The 17,435-nt window shown below is 34.0% G+C and overlaps 1 protein-coding gene across 4 annotated transcripts in view; it reads right to left on the reverse strand.

Moving 5' to 3' along the window:
• Window positions 1-17,435, reverse strand: part of PLEKHA5 (pleckstrin homology domain containing A5) — a 198,964-nt gene that overhangs the window by 72,852 nt on the left and 108,677 nt on the right. For all 4 annotated transcript variants that reach the window (XM_087814772.1, XM_087814773.1, XM_016197418.2 and 1 more), the window contains 4 exons: window positions 7,931-8,014; window positions 7,078-7,198; window positions 4,450-4,554; window positions 1,996-2,068 (listed from right to left, as the gene is read on the reverse strand). In XM_087814772.1, the coding sequence (XP_087670898.1) occupies window positions 1,996-2,068; window positions 4,450-4,554; window positions 7,078-7,198; window positions 7,931-8,014 (383 nt within the window). The remainder of the gene's footprint in view (window positions 1-1,995; window positions 2,069-4,449; window positions 4,555-7,077; window positions 7,199-7,930; window positions 8,015-17,435) is intronic.

The following is a 17,435-nucleotide window of genomic DNA, read 5'->3' on the forward strand; positions in this document are numbered from 1 at the left end:
GATCTGAGTGGGGCTAAAAGCCTCTGGTTATTAAGAGAAGTGCCTGGGTGATAAGATTTCCCACCTTACCAGATGGCTGTGAGGAAGAGATGAAATAGATCATCTATGTTATGTGCTCAGCATATAGTAAACACTAAAAAAAAAAAAAAAGAAAAAAAAAAGCAACCTATTATGATCATCTCACTAAAATCTGATAGTTTTTATGGAAAATCTGACATTTCCTGTTGGTAAAATAGTAGAAGTACATAATATACACTTCTTTCCAACTATCTGTAGAACAGAAGTGAGTTAAAAGTTATTTGTTTCCTTTCTATTATATTTTCTTTCTTTCCTTTTTAACATTCCTTGTGTCTGGGGAACCGCACTAAAATTAATAAATACACTGCACGTAAAATGCGTATGGCTAACAATAATATGGAATCTTATACTCAACATTGCTTCTGAACTTACTTTTCTCAAATTACGTCAAAAGTTTTTCTATTTTAATAAAAGTGATGATGCGTATGTCATCATGAGCAATAATAATAGCAAATTACATGAAATTCAGTGTTGTTTTTTTGTTGCAAATTAGCATTGAGGTTTTTACATGAAAAGTAGTAATAAACATTTTCTTGTTCTCATTTAAAGTTCTAAATAGTCTATAAATATACTGAAAAGAAGAGGAAAGTACAAATTATAAGCTAGGAATAATGCTTGAGTTACAACTCCTGACTTTTCTGAAAGAGTGGGAAAGCCTTTAAGGAAAATTGCAGAGTATGCTTGGCACTGAACTGAAGATACCACCACAATTGCAGCCTGATCAACATCTCTATGACAAAATGAAATTTTATAGGTCTGGTTAATTCTGGCTCAGCAGTACTTCTCAACCACAGTTTGCAGTGGGGGGTGGGTGGGGGAGAATATGAATATAAGCCTGTTAATTTCACATTTTGAAGGTTAATATGCTTTATTATTGCTTTGACAGAGGACTACAAAATTTTGCCACATTCTTTTTCTGTAAAACCAAAAAGTAAATTTTAAAACTGCTGATTGGTTCTAAAATCTTGTCACATATTTATCTAGAATAGTTGTAAATTATTAATTACATGTTGACAATCTAATTCTTTTGTGACTGTTTCCAACCCGACTTCAAAGTAGGGAAGAAGTGATTATCCAGACTCATGATTTTATTTTACAGCTGAAGCCGATTTCTATGGTGAACAGTCCATGTACATCTTTCATTGTTAGGTACCAACTCTGTAGTGTCTAACAGATCCACAGAGCACACAGAGACTTTGACTTAAAACTACATTAACAAAGGAGTTTATGGTATCCATACAGGATAAATGAAGATTGCTACTCCATACCTATGCTAATACTTTATTTCCTCTCCACCAACACTGATAGCCTGGTATGTATCCTTTCTCCATGTTTCAGAGAGCTGTCATTGTGTGTTTAAAAGAGGGCGGCGGGGGGGAGTAGGGGATCATAATAAATAGATTTCTTTGTAATTTTTTAATTTGCTAATACATTATAGTAGTCTTTGAAATTCTAAAATCATTTGCTGGGGAGAACTGGGTATTTGGTAGACCTAAAGCTAGAACTGATAAAGCTGACAAGTGAACTAATCTCATCAAACTAATGATTTTTTTTTTTTTTATCTATTAGGCACTGTACTCAAGGATAACATGACTGAGTGAAGATTCATATGCTCTTTACACAAAACAAATTAGATTAGCAAAATCGGATTACAGAAACTGGACCAAAATGCAGACTAATCTGTTTGAAGCACTACTGTACACAGTCTTCTATCCCACCTCAATTACTCAGTATTATGTGTCAATGAAAAAAAGATTTTCTTGAAATTGTTTGTCAATATAACATCACAAAAAGAATTGTAATGTTTTTCTTAAAAAAAAAAAAAAAAAAAACACAACAAAAAACCACTATCCAATACTTAACATATATTTTATTGCAATTATGAAATAACACCCTAAGACAGTATGGTAAACTCACCTCTATAATAAAAGAGACAAAGGTCAGAAAGCACAAACCAGCGTTTCTTCCACAGCTTCATGCCAGTACTGTCCTGCATTAAATCAGCATAATAAAGAATTTTTTTTCTCATTTCAGAAAATTAAAACTCATTTCTGGTGCATTTATTTAAAATAAGCTTTAAAAATGAGGTATGTTTGATACATGCTACATAGAAACCTAACTAAAAAGCCAGTCAAAATTTGGGGTAGTTTCCCTGGGATTTGCATCCTATTAAGATATTCCAAAATATACTGGTCTCTGAAGAGTAATATTGTCATGTAAAAGGAATACAGTTGAAGCAATCAGATTTGGTTTCACGTTTTTAAGCAATGTGAAATTCACTCTTCTAAACCCACGCCTGCGAGCATGAGGATAATGTAACCATGAAGCAGTGCGTGCAGCCTGGTAAACCAGATTTAATAAATATGTTAATTTTCAACTAGAAGGGAAATATGTGAACTGAAATTATTCCAAAGGTAATGTGATTTAAAATGACTGTGCTAAAGGAGACTTAGCGTATAAATACATTTCATAAACATAGTTTTCTTCTTACATATATGGTTTGAGTTTTGCTCATCCTGCAGGAAAGAGTGCCTATTTGGCAGCTCTTTCTAAGTAATTCAGTTCATAAAAATACCAAGCTCAAACAAAATTACAATTTTAATAAAATTTCTCTTCCCACATGTCCCACATGCAATAAAGCAAAGCTGCAAGAGAACATGAAGCATAGACACCAAAAAAAAGAAAAGAAGAGGAAAAAGAAGGAGGTCTGTTTTGATGTGCTTCGATCAATACTTCTCAATCTAGGTTTAGGTTGTGACCAATATCTAATGATGACTTTGAACTAGAGAAATTATATGGATAAATATCTCTTGAAGTAAAAGATCTGTCCTTAAAGCTCACAGCTACACCAAAGGACAAAAAAATAAAATAAAAAGCAAAAACTTAAACGGTATATGGTATTTTCAATTTCCTAATTATATTCTCTTTCTTTAGTACAGATAATTTTAAAGTGTTTAGATTTTTAAGCAGCTCTGCAAAGAAATATTCTATTTAAGCCACATGCCTATTACAAAATAAACACTCATGAAAGAGAAATCGGTTAGCAACACTTATGCAACACTAAATTAATCAAGGGATCAAGAAACAAGAACAAGAATCATTTTAAATAAGGAGGTCCATAACCTCCGTTAGGTTCAATATTGCACTGAGCTAAGTGCACATAATGTGGTCTCATTAGAAAGACTAGTTAAAAAAACCTTTTAGCTTGGGTAAGTTTAAATATCAGATGGTTAAAATACAGCAAATGATCTTTAAATAAAAATGAAAACTTGAACCCAAGTTACACACCCAATCAATTCTGTGAAAGAGTGGCAAAACTAATTTGCTTGAACAACAAGGAATTCTTTGGATTTTAAGATGGTCCTTTTCCAATACATTAGTTTAGCTGTCACCCAACTTTCAGAGGGAACAAAGTCTAATGAATGTTTTTTATTAAATTCATTATTGATTTTAATGAATATAACGATTTGGTCATCTGAAAGCAATGAGCAATAATTGACAAAAGAAATGTGCGCCACCAATGAACTACTATTTAATTTATTCTGTATCATCTGTATAATGTAGAATAAGAGAGATAGAACAAAAGCAGATAAAGGTCTTAAATGCCAACTATATCATCATCTCAGTTATCTGGCGGTCACTTATTGGAAACCCTGTTGCAAACCAGAAATTAAAAAAGAAAACAGCAGCCTATAAGCAGTCAAAATAGATGTCAGACTGCCCAAAGCACATGCATCCTTACTAATTCCAAAACTAATGACAAAGTTCCAAAAAAGCTTAGTTATTGGGCTTCCCAACAGAACAATATAAACCCCAACTTATCAGGGTGTGTGAGAGTGAACCATTTTTGAGCAAACAGAAAAACAAGAAAAGAAAAAGAAAAAAACAGCATTAAGAAAGTAGTCTTGAGAGCAAAGAAGCAAAAATCCGAAGGAAAAAAAAAAAATCAGGAAAATTTGGAATTACAATCAGATTTCTCTGTAAGTTAAAGTATGTAACTGTACATTGCTCTAATGATATTTATATGAATAGAAAAATGAACAATACCCCTGTATGGTTTTTTTTCCAGTTTAAAAACTATGTCTGCCCACATAATTTTAGCATGTTATTCCTAACATTTCATCCAGCATGTATTTAGCTTCAAATCTAGAACTACCTATAACAAACGCAGTCTCTGTTCTAGGCGACCAGCCATTACTTCTTGCTTCACAGTTCCCCTAACATTCTCAGTGGTAACAGGAGTGAAAGAATCGGGATGACTCTCCAGATCCTTCTCCATGTTATATAACCAACCGTCTCAGGAATATTCAGCCGAAAAAAATCTCTTTTGATTCTGTACTTTTTTCACATCAAATAGGAAAAAATATATACCTGTTTATAAAGCCAACCTCGTCTGACCACGGGTGCATTAGGATTCCTTTTAATTGAATTTGATCTCTTTCCAAAATTATGAACTTTTTTCGAAGCCCGTGAAGTCTAAATAGAAAAAAGCACAATGTGGTATTAATGAATAGATATTTGAGTTTATTTTTCATTCTCATAATTTTAATCTCTTTTCAGATTCCTCTGAAACTTGGAGGACTTCAATCTTTTCAGAGGAGTTACTGCAATTCTGCTTTAGCTGGTTTAGTTCTTTCAAGTGTAATAATTCTGCACAAAGACTTCCCCCCCAGGATATTACAAGAGGATCACAGGTTTTACAATCTCTCCTTTAGAAGACAGAAATATAATTTCTAAAAAGGCACCGGGTGTGGCAGTATTTTGTCCTACCTGCTATATAAATGGAATGAACCCTGAGTGAAGATTATTAACAAGTCTTTAAGAATAAACCAAAAGACAGAGTTTTATGTTTTGTATCTGCATTTAATAGTGTTGCTTCAATTAAAGAAAGTTAGTGGCAAGTCACAAGAGAAATACTCAGATATAAAATATAAACAACCATATCACATCAAGTCAAAACAAGGCTAGAAGAATCTGCTTTATGTCATGGACAACTCTGAACTTGAATGATACCAGACAGATGGTGTTTACTATATTCTTAAAAGTACACATAAGGATAGACAAACTTTTAGGATACTGCTATGGTTAGTGTAAAGATTTATTTTGGCAGAAATGGTAGTAGAAGCCAACAAGCATAAAAACAAAGCCGAATTTTAATTTCTGCATGAAAGTAAGTAATATCAAGTCATCTCTTATTTTTCAACTTAGAATCTCTGGAAATCTAGCTTATTTCATTAGAAGTTTTTGTTTTAACTAAAGCATGTGGTTTGGGATTTTTTAAAAAAATAAATTTTAATTGACTTTTAATGCTTAAACACAACATAAAACTCAAGTGGTACAAAAAATATATACAAGGAACTCTACTTCTCTCACCCCTGGGGACCAGCACCCGAACAACCCCTACCCACAACCCTGTAAGACAACCATTATTGCTGTGTGTATCTCTGTGTCTATCCATTTCAAATAATTGTTTTCATAGATATGGAATGTCTTTTTTCCCTCAAATGATTTCATATGTAATACCTACTCTTTTCTTCCACTGTTTCTTGGAGCTCACTACATAAAGAGAATGGCTATTTACACTCTTTCCTGTGCTATAAACTTTTTAACCTTTGTAAAATAGGTAAGTGAAAAAATAGTGTCATTTTCTGGTTTAGCTAGCATTTTTCATATTATGAAGGAATTTGAGTACCCTTTTCACATATTTATAGTAAAATTCTATTTTTTCCCCATCTGGAAAGTAATTTTACATACTCATCCATTTGTAAGCCTTTTTCTTATTGACTCACAGAACTACTTTCATTATAAAGGAATTATTCTTTAATTGTATGAATTGCAGATATATATGCATGCATAATAATTTTCTATGGTTGAATTTCTCAATTTGACTTCTGGGTTTTGTATCATATTTAGAAAGTCCATTTACATTCTAAGTTTCTTTCTTTCTTCTTCTCTTTTTAAATCCTCCATTGTTTAATGTAGTGCTTTTATAGTTTTAACATTTCAATACCTGAGCTACCTGGAAATTTCTGATGTAAAAAGTATGAGGCACAGATCCAACTTTCTTTTCAGACAATGGGACTTAGTGGACCCTAATCCATCTATAATTTTTCTAGATTTTAATTAAAGTATATTAATGAAGCATTATAATACTCAGTTATCCTACTAGAGTTTTATATTATACAAGAATTATATATTATTTACATTATTTTCTAAATAAATAAAAGTTTATTCTTTATCATACCTCAATTCTTTCACTATCCATTAATTTAGGAAAAGAGCAGTAACTCTAAGGCTATTATTTATTTACTCAGATTTAGTAGCAAATTTTCCAAGAGTTTGAAGAAATTTTCATATTAAAATTCTAAATTTAAAATAACTTTGTTTTAAAGTACAAGAAGCAATAACTATAAGTTTTAAAGTAGATATACAACTCTGGGATCATAGGTTAAACAATCAACACTGTTATTTCTGATTATAAAGAAACACCACCCACTTCTATTTCCATATGGCTATAGCACTTTTCGTGTAATAGATTCTCAATACTTCATGGTCATCAAGCATACTGGTATAGAGTTTCCCTTTAGCAATAAGAGATTTTACATATTTTTGTGAAAAGGGTAAGTCTGCTCACTACAGGCATACTTAATAGTCAGAAAACAGAATTTCTAGGCCACTCTATTAATCTTCACTTTTAAAACTTAAGTTGATTCAATAAACTGCCATTCTTTCCACAACATTTGTAAAATTATTCAAAATCTGAACTCTATAATATTTTGCATCAAAGATGTAAGTCATTGAATTATTAAAATATCATCTTATTACTTTATATTCCAAGCCACTGCTATGTTAATTACCATAAAAGTAATTAGGTTCATGTAATAAAAAAAAAAATGAAATGATCACTTTATAATTCTAAAGTCCACTGAGAGTCATAGTAAGATACTGACTACCAATTATACCAGCTATCAATAATTAACAGTAAGCAAAATAACTTACTCTGCCTATAGGGCTCATTGGATGTACTGCGTAATCTGAAGTCATGTTATAGTTAGAAGCTTCATTTATCATACTTATAGGTCGTTCCTTCTTGTCTTCAGATGTCATAGCTGGAACAGTCCTGAAAATAGATGTCAGAATGCTAGAACTTGCTGTATATGTAAACTGCTTTACAATAAAGCTTCCCTAGAGTTAACAATGCTGGTGTCCTACTTTCTCAAAAAAGTTGGATACTAGATAGAGCTGAATAAGCTCTAGAACCAGGACTTAATATTTACAACTATTTTGAATACAACTAACACCTCTCCTAATCACAACCTGAGTGAATATCATGCTTATTTTAATAAGCATTATTACAGATATTCTACTTGGTCATCTAAGTGGAAATTAAAAAATTTAATTAGAAGATTAGCTATTCTAGTACTGAAAACAATAATGATACCAATAACTAATATTTGTGAACAGATTTCTAGTATAAGATATTTTCATGCATATTTCATTGGATGCTTATAAAAATCCTGAGAAATGGTATATTACCACTATCTCTGATTTAAGGATGAGAAAACTGACCTCTGAACAAGTTTACAGTTTCTGACCTTACACCCTGGGCTCCTGAACTATCTCTTTTTGAACTACTGGAAAAACACCTTCTGAAATTACATTCCTCATAAAAAAAAAATTTCTGTCATGTTTCTATAACCATACATAATAAAAAGATGTCATTCTGTTATTATACTTGACTGCAAATATCCAGATGAGAAAACTGTTAAATTGTACAGTATCAAATATGGATAACAGCAATCTCACTGCTAAACCCATTTTGAACGGAGGCATTGCATGAAATTTTACTTACTGTTCATTCACTACAAAAATACAATTGTCTTGTGATGGTTGTCCCGTGACTGGATGCTTACAGGTCACTTTCCTTTCATTATGGCTGAAAGAAAAGAGAAACAGAAAATGTATGTATGTAATTTTATTATCACAAACATTTTTCTAATATTCTGGTAGCAAAACAGTCACTTCTATATTATAACATTAAAGTTAGTAAATAAAGAAGATGAAATTCAAAGCCCTAGCTGTTGAAATTTCTAAATACACCTTTTTTGGTATCTACTGTGTGTACGTGTGTAAATGCTACCTACAGTTTTACAATACAGATAAGCTCACCCCTCCAGTCTGACCTCAATTCTTTCTTCTCACTATTTTATAAACAAAGTCGATTTGTCTCCACAATCACTGCATTTTACATTTGATAGGAGGGCCACAAAAATAAGTATGACTATCTACCCACCTCTATTATTCTGTATCTTAATTTAGCACCTAATGCCAAATTCACATACGGGGGAACCTACTATATGGGCACTAGCATATTAACAAACAGTACACATGAAGAGCAATAACTTATGGTGTTTTTGTTTTACAAAAGAATCATTATATAAATAATGTAATGGGATTGATATTTGTGATACATGAGGAAAATATGCTTACAAAAATGGATTTTGAAGGAGAAGAAAAAAAACCGCCTTAAATAAAATGTACAAATGATAACAGAAACAAAGAAAAAAATCTATTTGTTATGTTTGCTGAAAAACTTTTTGCTTTGAATGAAAGGACATCGCTCCTCAGCCTTCTGGTAAATTAAAGAATGACTTTTTTTTTGAGAATAAGGCCTTTGCATAAGAAATAGTATTCTTTCAAGGTTAAGTGGTTAAGATTAGGTCTCCTACTGTCTTTCTGAAATGAGAGTAGGAAAAAAATCTCAAACTATTTATCTATCTAAGCCCAAACTAATTGATGCCCAAAGTAATATGCAATATACATTGACATATAACACATTATCACTTGAAAATTAATATTTTTTCCCATTGGGCTTTATCCATAAAGCAACCTATCATTGATATGCCTGACCTTAGAAAATTTACTTTCATTACTAAAAAAATTTTCAAAATGTTACACTGAATACTGCTCTTTAATCTTAAAAGATTATTACACGTGCTCTGGATTTCGGGAACTCTATAACCACAAGCCACAAACTTTCTGGCAAACTTTAGATACTTAAGTTTCTTTTCCAAATCCTAACTTCTATTAATATTTTACTGGCAACTCAGCACTTGAAATTCTAGCCATTAAATACAACTAAAACCATATTTTAAAAAAAGGTACAGATACAGTTTTAAAAAAAATTACACATTGACTATTGTGACAATAGAATGATTGACAGAATATAATGAGTTTCTATTATTTCTTTAATTAACTGGTCTACTAAGCACACATTACTACTAAATTATCAGTTTTCTGTGATGGTTTGTCCTTATACAAACATACCCAATAGGTGTTAAAATTTGGTGGGTTTCAGATATTTATTTGGGTGGTATTTTTATACTACATAAAAAATAAGCAAGTGACTATCTTACCTACTGATTTAAAAAAAGGACAACAGTGGAAATGAGTCTGTGTAATAAGCAATAAATTGGTAATGGAATAACTAAGAAAGTATAGCCTCTGGAGGTAAGTGGAAATTATGTAAGTATTCAAATGTGATGTCCATTATGAATGTGTCAAGGTATGTAAATTCTGATATTTAAACAGTATAAAACAGAGGGTAAAATAACCTGTGATAGGGATTAGATACTTTACTAATGTAAAATGGAGAAGAGCTTTTTCCCCCTTAAAGCTTCTCCTTGGGAAGGAGCATTAAGGACCTAGAGTTGGCTGAGTGACAGATCAGAAATATGCAAATCCTTTCTATAAAAACCAATACTGCACAAAGAAAACAAACAACCAACCCCCAATATCTTGCATTATTTACCTATGCTATGTCATTTTACCTGGGAGGAATACAGTAGACTCTAATCCTAATATTCTAGAAGCTCTCAATTATAACAACATGGCTCTGCAGTAATGATCAGGCTAAGAGACTACAGTGATTTCGTGAGCACTAAATAGATTTAAGTATCCATTAAACAAGGATGTAGGACTATGAAAAAATTTAAATAATGAATGATTAAAATGGAGCCCAAATATTCTCTTCCCTAAAAGTCAATTAAAAATTGACACATTTATCATCTCATCTTAAAGTAAAACTAAATAAAAATCTTAGTATTACATCTTAGTTAAAAGTGACTAAAACCAACATAAAACATGAAGATATTTATAGTCTTTTACTACTTAATGTTCTGGTATTAAATTAACATAAATCTACAAGAACACTCTAAGGTCTTTTACTATTTTTTTAATAAAATGAAATAACCTTTCCTAGTATATTTGCCTAATTCCTAACACATAGTACAAATGAAGTTTTCTCAAGTGTTTAGTCATTTGTCCGACTTATGCAATGCTCCTAAAAGCTGGTTCTTGGTTACAAATTTTAAAAAATACAAGTGCATTTTCTAAAATGTTAAATCCTCAAATCTGTACAATGATATATTTTAAGTTACAGCCATTCAAGATTACTAGAGGTTTCTATAAAATTCAAATTCAGAATAATAAGATTTTACAGGCAATTAGAATAAAAAATAGTCATCTCCTCTAAAACAACATACTTACCAAATAGAAAAACCAATGTAATGTTTTCTAATCACTTCACCAAAAATGAATTAAAATAAATGAAAAGTATGACATAGCAAAGTATCAATTCCAGTTCTAACTGTATAAGCGCGGTAATTTTCCACTACCTGATAGGATTGTCCATCCTCACTGCTCCTAGGCAAATGTACTTTATATACATTTTTAGATATTTAGAAATTTAATTAAAATACATTTAAAATTCATTCCTTCTTATTATGCCATTTACACTTCATTTTTTATAGTATGTTGCTTTTAAAAAAAAAAAAATCTTTGATTTCAGAGAGAGGAAGGGAGGGAGAAAGAGAGAAACCTCAAAGATGAGAGAGTCACTGATCGGTGGCCTCCTGCACGCTCCCTAGTGGGGACTGAGCCTGCAATTGGGCAGGTGCCTGACTGGGAATCGAACAGCAATCTCTTGGGTCATAGGTGATGCTCAACTGCTCAGCCACACTGGCTGGGCTAGTATGTTGCATTTTAAAGTACAATACTGGTAAAGATAAACATAATTTCTAAATCACTCACAGACACTAAAAATGAGTTAAATACTGACAGCCAATAAACATAACCAATGTAACTAAAACCCAAGTGAGTCTTTCTGGGGGAAAAAATTGTCCACGAAAGCATATGTTAATGCATAGAATTCTTTTAACACCTAATACATTCTTTAAAATGTGCATCAACAGGGCACTGTGGGAGGTGGCTGGCCCACTGTTAAGTGTCCAGTCCTGACCACTGTCCCTGGTACAAAGCAGCCTGCTCAGGGCCATGGGGGGAACAGCGCGGAAGACAGTGATTCCTGGCCTTTCATCAATTCAACCCAAGTTTGTCCCCTGCATTATTTACAAAGCCTATGTTTTCATTCATCCTACATTTGCCATCCTTTTTGTAGTCTACAAGTTTGGCTTTTTTTTCCCGAAGGGCCTCAAAATTCAGATCAGGAGTACCATCGGTTTCATTATAATGAAATAGTGTGTTCCAGTGTGAGTCATATAATGGGGGACATTTTGAGCATCACATACATTTCATATTTGCTTACACATGATCTTGTCTATGAGAAACTCTAGGTGAGTGCAGAAAACTGCGCCCAATAGAACTCTAGCTGCACGGAAGTACACACATCGCACATATGCACAACTCCAACCATCTACCAGCTCTTGAGGTCATTGCTTGTTTTATGAAACACACTCATCCACACCTAGTGATACAACTTTCTAATTTCAGATATCCCTATCCAACACTTCCCAGTCACTCACAGCTGAAACCCTTTCAACGTCCATTTCCACAAGCAAAACTGCAGGTCTTTTTCAAGGTAAAGTGTGTTTGCAGTACTTTTGTGTTTCCTATCCATTTAACATGTGTGAAACTGTGCAACCACTTTTATTAGGTTCCTATGTTTATTTGTACGAGTGACTAGTGAAATTTTTGAGTGGTATGCTCCTAAACCTATTTGTAACAGAAGCCCCATGCTTTTCATTGCCCGATTTTGCACAGTAGGGGTGACTTCTAGGAACATATGTGTTGGGTTATAGCAAAACTGACTGTACTACTGTGTTAAGAAGTAACATACCTCTAGGCTGTTAGAAATACATTTGAAGCTTTGCTAGACAAGGAGTCATATTTAAAATCCTTGCCAGGGATTTTATACTCTTCATAAATGAAAAGGAAACATTGGAAAGATACGGTTTTATATGTTTGTGTTTCTAGAGGAATACTTATAAAGAAGGCATAAAATTCAGATCTTGATATAAAACATGCTTAAGGTAATTCCTGTCCTGTCTCTGAACTCACTGTGGCACACCAAGAAATCCAAACTTTTCTAAATGTAACGCTAGGTGTTCATCGACTCTTCCTTCCAGACATCTGTCTGTGATATTTTATGTGTAGGTTTAGATCAGTAGTTCTCAACTAGGAGGGATTTTATCTCCCAGGAGACATTTAGAAATATGTGGTAATATTTTTGAATGCCACGACTGGGAAGCTGCTGCTGGTATGTAGTGGGTAGAGGCCAGGAACCTGCTAACCATCTTACAATGAGCAGGAAAGTTTTGTGTGTTTTTTTAATATATCTTTATTGATTTCAGAGAGAAGAAGGGAGAGGAAGAGACAGAGATAGAAACATCAGTGATGAGAGAGTCATTGATCGGCTGCAGCCCACAACCCGGGCACATGTGCCCTGACCGGGAATCGAACCCCGATCTCCTGGATCCTAGGTCGACGCTCAACCACTGAGCCACGCCCGGCTGGGCACAAGTTTCTGACATGAAAGAAGTATCCAGGTCAAAATGTCAGTAGGGCTGACATTGGGAAACCCCTCACCAGGCTTCCAAAGCCCTCTAATGATTAATACTAATGAATAAGCCACATGTATTATTTCTCTAGACACAACGGAGGTTGCAGGAAATAATGGCAGTTGAGAGTACAAGTTCTGGTCTCAGACTACCTGGGTTTGAATCCCAGCTCCTCCACTTACTAGCTATGTGGTGATCTTAAGCAAGGTACTTTACCTCTCTATGCCTCAATTTAATAACAGTAGCTATGTTACAGGTTGTTGGTTAAGTTTTCCAGAACTGTCCTAAGTACTGGAGACAGAAGTGAACAAAACAAAAATCCTTGCCCTCCTGGAACCTGCTTTCTAGTGCAGATGTTCACGAGGGTTATGAGTGGACGGTACAAACGTGCCCTGCAACACAAGTCCTCGATAATCACTTATTTTTATTATCAATTACAGGACTTTCATCATATGTCATTGTCATGAGATTACTGTTCAGCCAACTGTTTAAGTCAAAACAGTTTAAATTAGCACCTACCCAAGTAACTGTTTAAAACTCACGTTACTCCACTACTCATTATGTATTCTAAAATATAAAGATGTGATCTCTTTTGGTTTTCATGCGTCTGGTAAAAATACCTGCCCCTAATATGTCAAAAAGATAGAGGAGAAAAGTAATTCCAATATAAAAGCTCCAGAGGAAGATTATGTTTTTATGCTAGCAAAAGCAATATGTGAGCAGGTTCTTAAATAGTGACAACACTTTAAAAAAAAAAATGAACTCAGCTATTCCAGGGAGTTCAGGACTGAAGGAAATAGGTCATTCACTAGCTCAATCTGAGGATCATGCTGTATCAAAGGCCCAGATAAAAGGATTAAAATCAATGCAATTTTTAGAAGAGTCATCAAGAAATTGACAAATAGCAACACAAACTGCTTGTTCTTCGGCACTGTGCCCTCTTCACTATTTGCTCCCAGACATTTAATCATTTACCATAACTAGAAGATCAAATGAAAGACCTGCTTATTTAAAGCCTCTATGGAACTATTTCATTCAATAATAATTTGGTTTTAAAGGATCTTTAGATGAATAAATCAGTTGTGTTATAAACTGGTGTATATATTTCTATCAAATTATGTAAACAACAAATTAAAAATGACATGTTTATCGGCGATAGTAGTTCATTATCTACCCAAATGCTTTCCAAATCTTACATATATGTGAATCAAAACAATGAATCATGTAGGTGACTGTACCTCGAAACTAGACTAAACTGTACTATTTTGAAGCAGTTCTAAGCCTTCTGGTAGCCTCCATAAAAAGGGAAAGCTGATAAACTACAGAGCTCCTATAACCTATTTATGGAAACAGCGAGTAACTGCAATTCTAGTAGCAGGTGCTTTTATACAATAAAATGCCCAGCAGCGCTCTGAAGATAGGGGAAACTGGTATTTGTGTCCCTTTCCAGGATCATGTGAGTTGAGACAACTTTGTGTTACTGTTCAGTCCACATCCAGTCTTCCCTCAGCAAAAGACTTATAAAGGAGGGTGCCAATGACACCTCTACAGAAAGACCCACCCCAAGAGATGCACACAATGCATATTTCAAATATAAGCCCCAATAAAAGTATGGGCTTACAAAGAGAGAGGAAAAAGGACTTGTTTGCTAATATATGGTATTTTAAATTTCTAGTAAAATGATAAAAGTCAGTGATACTTAAGTAACTATTTCATTCTTAAGTGTTATTTCAAACTACTCAAGGGAAAAAAATGAAAGTATTCAACACAATTAACAATGGGCTGACAAATGAAATCTGGTTTTAAAACTCCTGCTATCCAGTAATAGGCCAAAACTATGCAACCTTTGTTGAGTGCAAGAAACCATAAGTCTTATATCTGATATTTACATATAGCTAAATATCAGATTAAAAAATTAAAATGAAAAGTTAGAGCAATGCTTCACTGACTAGCAATGCTTCACTGAATATGAGCAATGTTTCATATTCTTTGAAATAAGTATAGAAAGGAGCTATTCCTGCCTGGCCTGTGTGGCTCAGTGGTTGAGTGACCTAGGAATCAGGAGGTCATGGTTCAATTCCCAGTTAGGGCACACGGCCGGGTTTCGGGCTCAATCCCCAGTAGGGGACATGCAGGAGGCAGCCAATCGATGATGTTTCTGTCATTGATGTTTCTATCTCTCTATCCCTCTCCCTCTCAAAAAATAAGAAACATTTTTTTAAAAGATTAAAAAAGAAAAAGGAGCTATTACTGATTTAAAAATAACATTATGATTTCAAGGAGATATGATTTTAAAAATATATATCTTTATTGATTTCAGAGAGAGGAAGGGGGGGAGAGAGGGAGAGAGAGAGAGAGAGGGAAACATCAATGATGAGAGAGTTCTTGATCGGCTGCCTCCTGCACACCCCCTGCTGGAGATCAAACCTGTAACCCAGACATGTGCTCTGACGGGGAATCAAACTGCAATCTCCTGGACATAGGTCGGTGCTCAAGCACTGAGCCACACTGGCCCAACTGGCTTATCTTATTTAGACAGGCACCCTCCACGGTTGTTGCAAACTGGCTGCTTTAGTCTAAAATATCACATGCAAGACACCACAACGTCCAGAGACTAAATGAAAGTCTCTCTTTACATATAAATTTTCAAGAAGCTTCCCCAAATCTCCCTGGCGACCTTTTTTCTACAACGTCATTAGCCAGATGTATGAGTCCATGCCCAATTCAGTCAATGGTAGGTGAACTTACACCAATCAAGAGTCTCAACTTTGCCTGCCGCCAACCTAGAGAGTGAATAAAATGAGGTTATATTATGATAGCAAGAAAAAAGTTGGGAAGGGACAGGCTAATAGCTAAGAAAACATCTAATTTTTCTTAAAGAAAGCAACTCACTTAAGTTCCAAGAAAATACTTGCACTAGAGTATTCAAAATTAGGTTTTTCTTTTCTACTTGGTAAAAGAAGAAAGTGGTTTTATCAATTTCTTCCTTTGAGAAGCTCTGGAAAGGTAAAGAGGTTAATTTATCCTAAAGTTAAAGAATTCTTGAGGTTTTATTTCCACTCTCAGAAAATGTCTAAAAAAATCTTTTGGCTAATAAATAACTATATCCTGGCTACTTCTTAGCATTGCAATTCTCTCCTGTGGGAGTACTTATGTTTGTTTGTTTTTAAAAAAACACCTTTGTGCCCTGGCCAGTGTGGCTATGTGGTTAGAGAATCAGCCCAGCTCGCACACCGAAGGGTCACAGGTTTGATTCCCAGTCAAGGCACGTACCTGGGTTACAGGTTTGATCCCCAGTCCCAGACCCAGCCAGGGTTTGAGCAGGAGGCAGCCAACTGATGTGTCTCTCTCACATTGATGTTTCTCTCTCCCCCTTTCTCTCTCTCTTTTCCCTCTTCCTCACTCCCCCTCCACTTCGTTTTAATACAAAATTTGTTCTGTTTTCTAATTTAAGAAATAAATACTGAAATTGCTATTAACATATTGTCAATAACAGCCAATATAGACAAAGCAAGCTTCATTAGGGTAGTGTTTTATATGTGCAACTGTGGCGATGAGGTTGAAAATGTATTGACTAGGGATAAAAAACATGTTATTTTAAAAACCCTGTCCCCCTGAAGAAATTGTGGCTGTCTCTTGCTAAATTCAGATGCAAACCATTTGCATGATTTGCTCTGAATCATGAATTTCCCATGAGAAAGAAATAGGACTTAATTTAGTATAAGATAAATAGGATATCATAGTGGTCTGGCAATTCTTCTGGCAACCCTGGGAATGAAGCCAGTATCATGACTTGGACTTCTACAAGGACCCAACCCATAAAAGCAGCTACATAGCCACAATGTTGTTAGATTGGAGCAAGGCAAAAGAGGTGTGGAAACTATTTTTATTTCTCAAATTTAGGTAGAAAACTATACAGCCAACAGCTCAGATGTATACTTACAACACTTTTGATTTCAGTACCCTTCTACTCAAACCAGAGAGTATTGTACATTCTCAATTTGGCCTTGGTTTTATTACTCTCTCAGAGAATTATGTTCTCCAGCTTGTTTTAGAATTGAATAGCTTGTTGATAGAAATAATAAAGCTTTATCACTTTGAGACTCAAACGGTCTCAAATTAGGTTAAAAAAAACAACCACCACAACAAATGTATTTGTGGCAGTGACTTCGTTATTAAATTAGTTATCTCACTAATTAAATCAATTGGTTCTACGATAGTCCGAGTAATTTTTAAAATACTCTTAAATGTAAAGTTCATAATGTTTTGTACAGATGACTTTTAGTTTATTTTCATTTATTTTAATAAAAAGGAGCAAATGTTATGCTGAAATCTTACTACCACAATGATTGTTTCTGCAATGTATTTTTAAACTGAAAGTACGTTGGCGTGGAAAACTGTGCCTACAATGAAAGGCAATGTTTTAAGAACAAAAGAAAAACACTAAGAGTGCCCTGCCTTTTTTTGAGAAACCGAGTTTCTTGAGCCTTAGTTATGTGA

This window comes from Miniopterus natalensis, chromosome 2, assembly GCF_054644295.1.
Source record: "Miniopterus natalensis isolate mMinNat1 chromosome 2, mMinNat1.hap1, whole genome shotgun sequence".
Lineage (NCBI taxonomy): Eukaryota > Metazoa > Chordata > Mammalia > Chiroptera > Miniopteridae > Miniopterus > Miniopterus natalensis.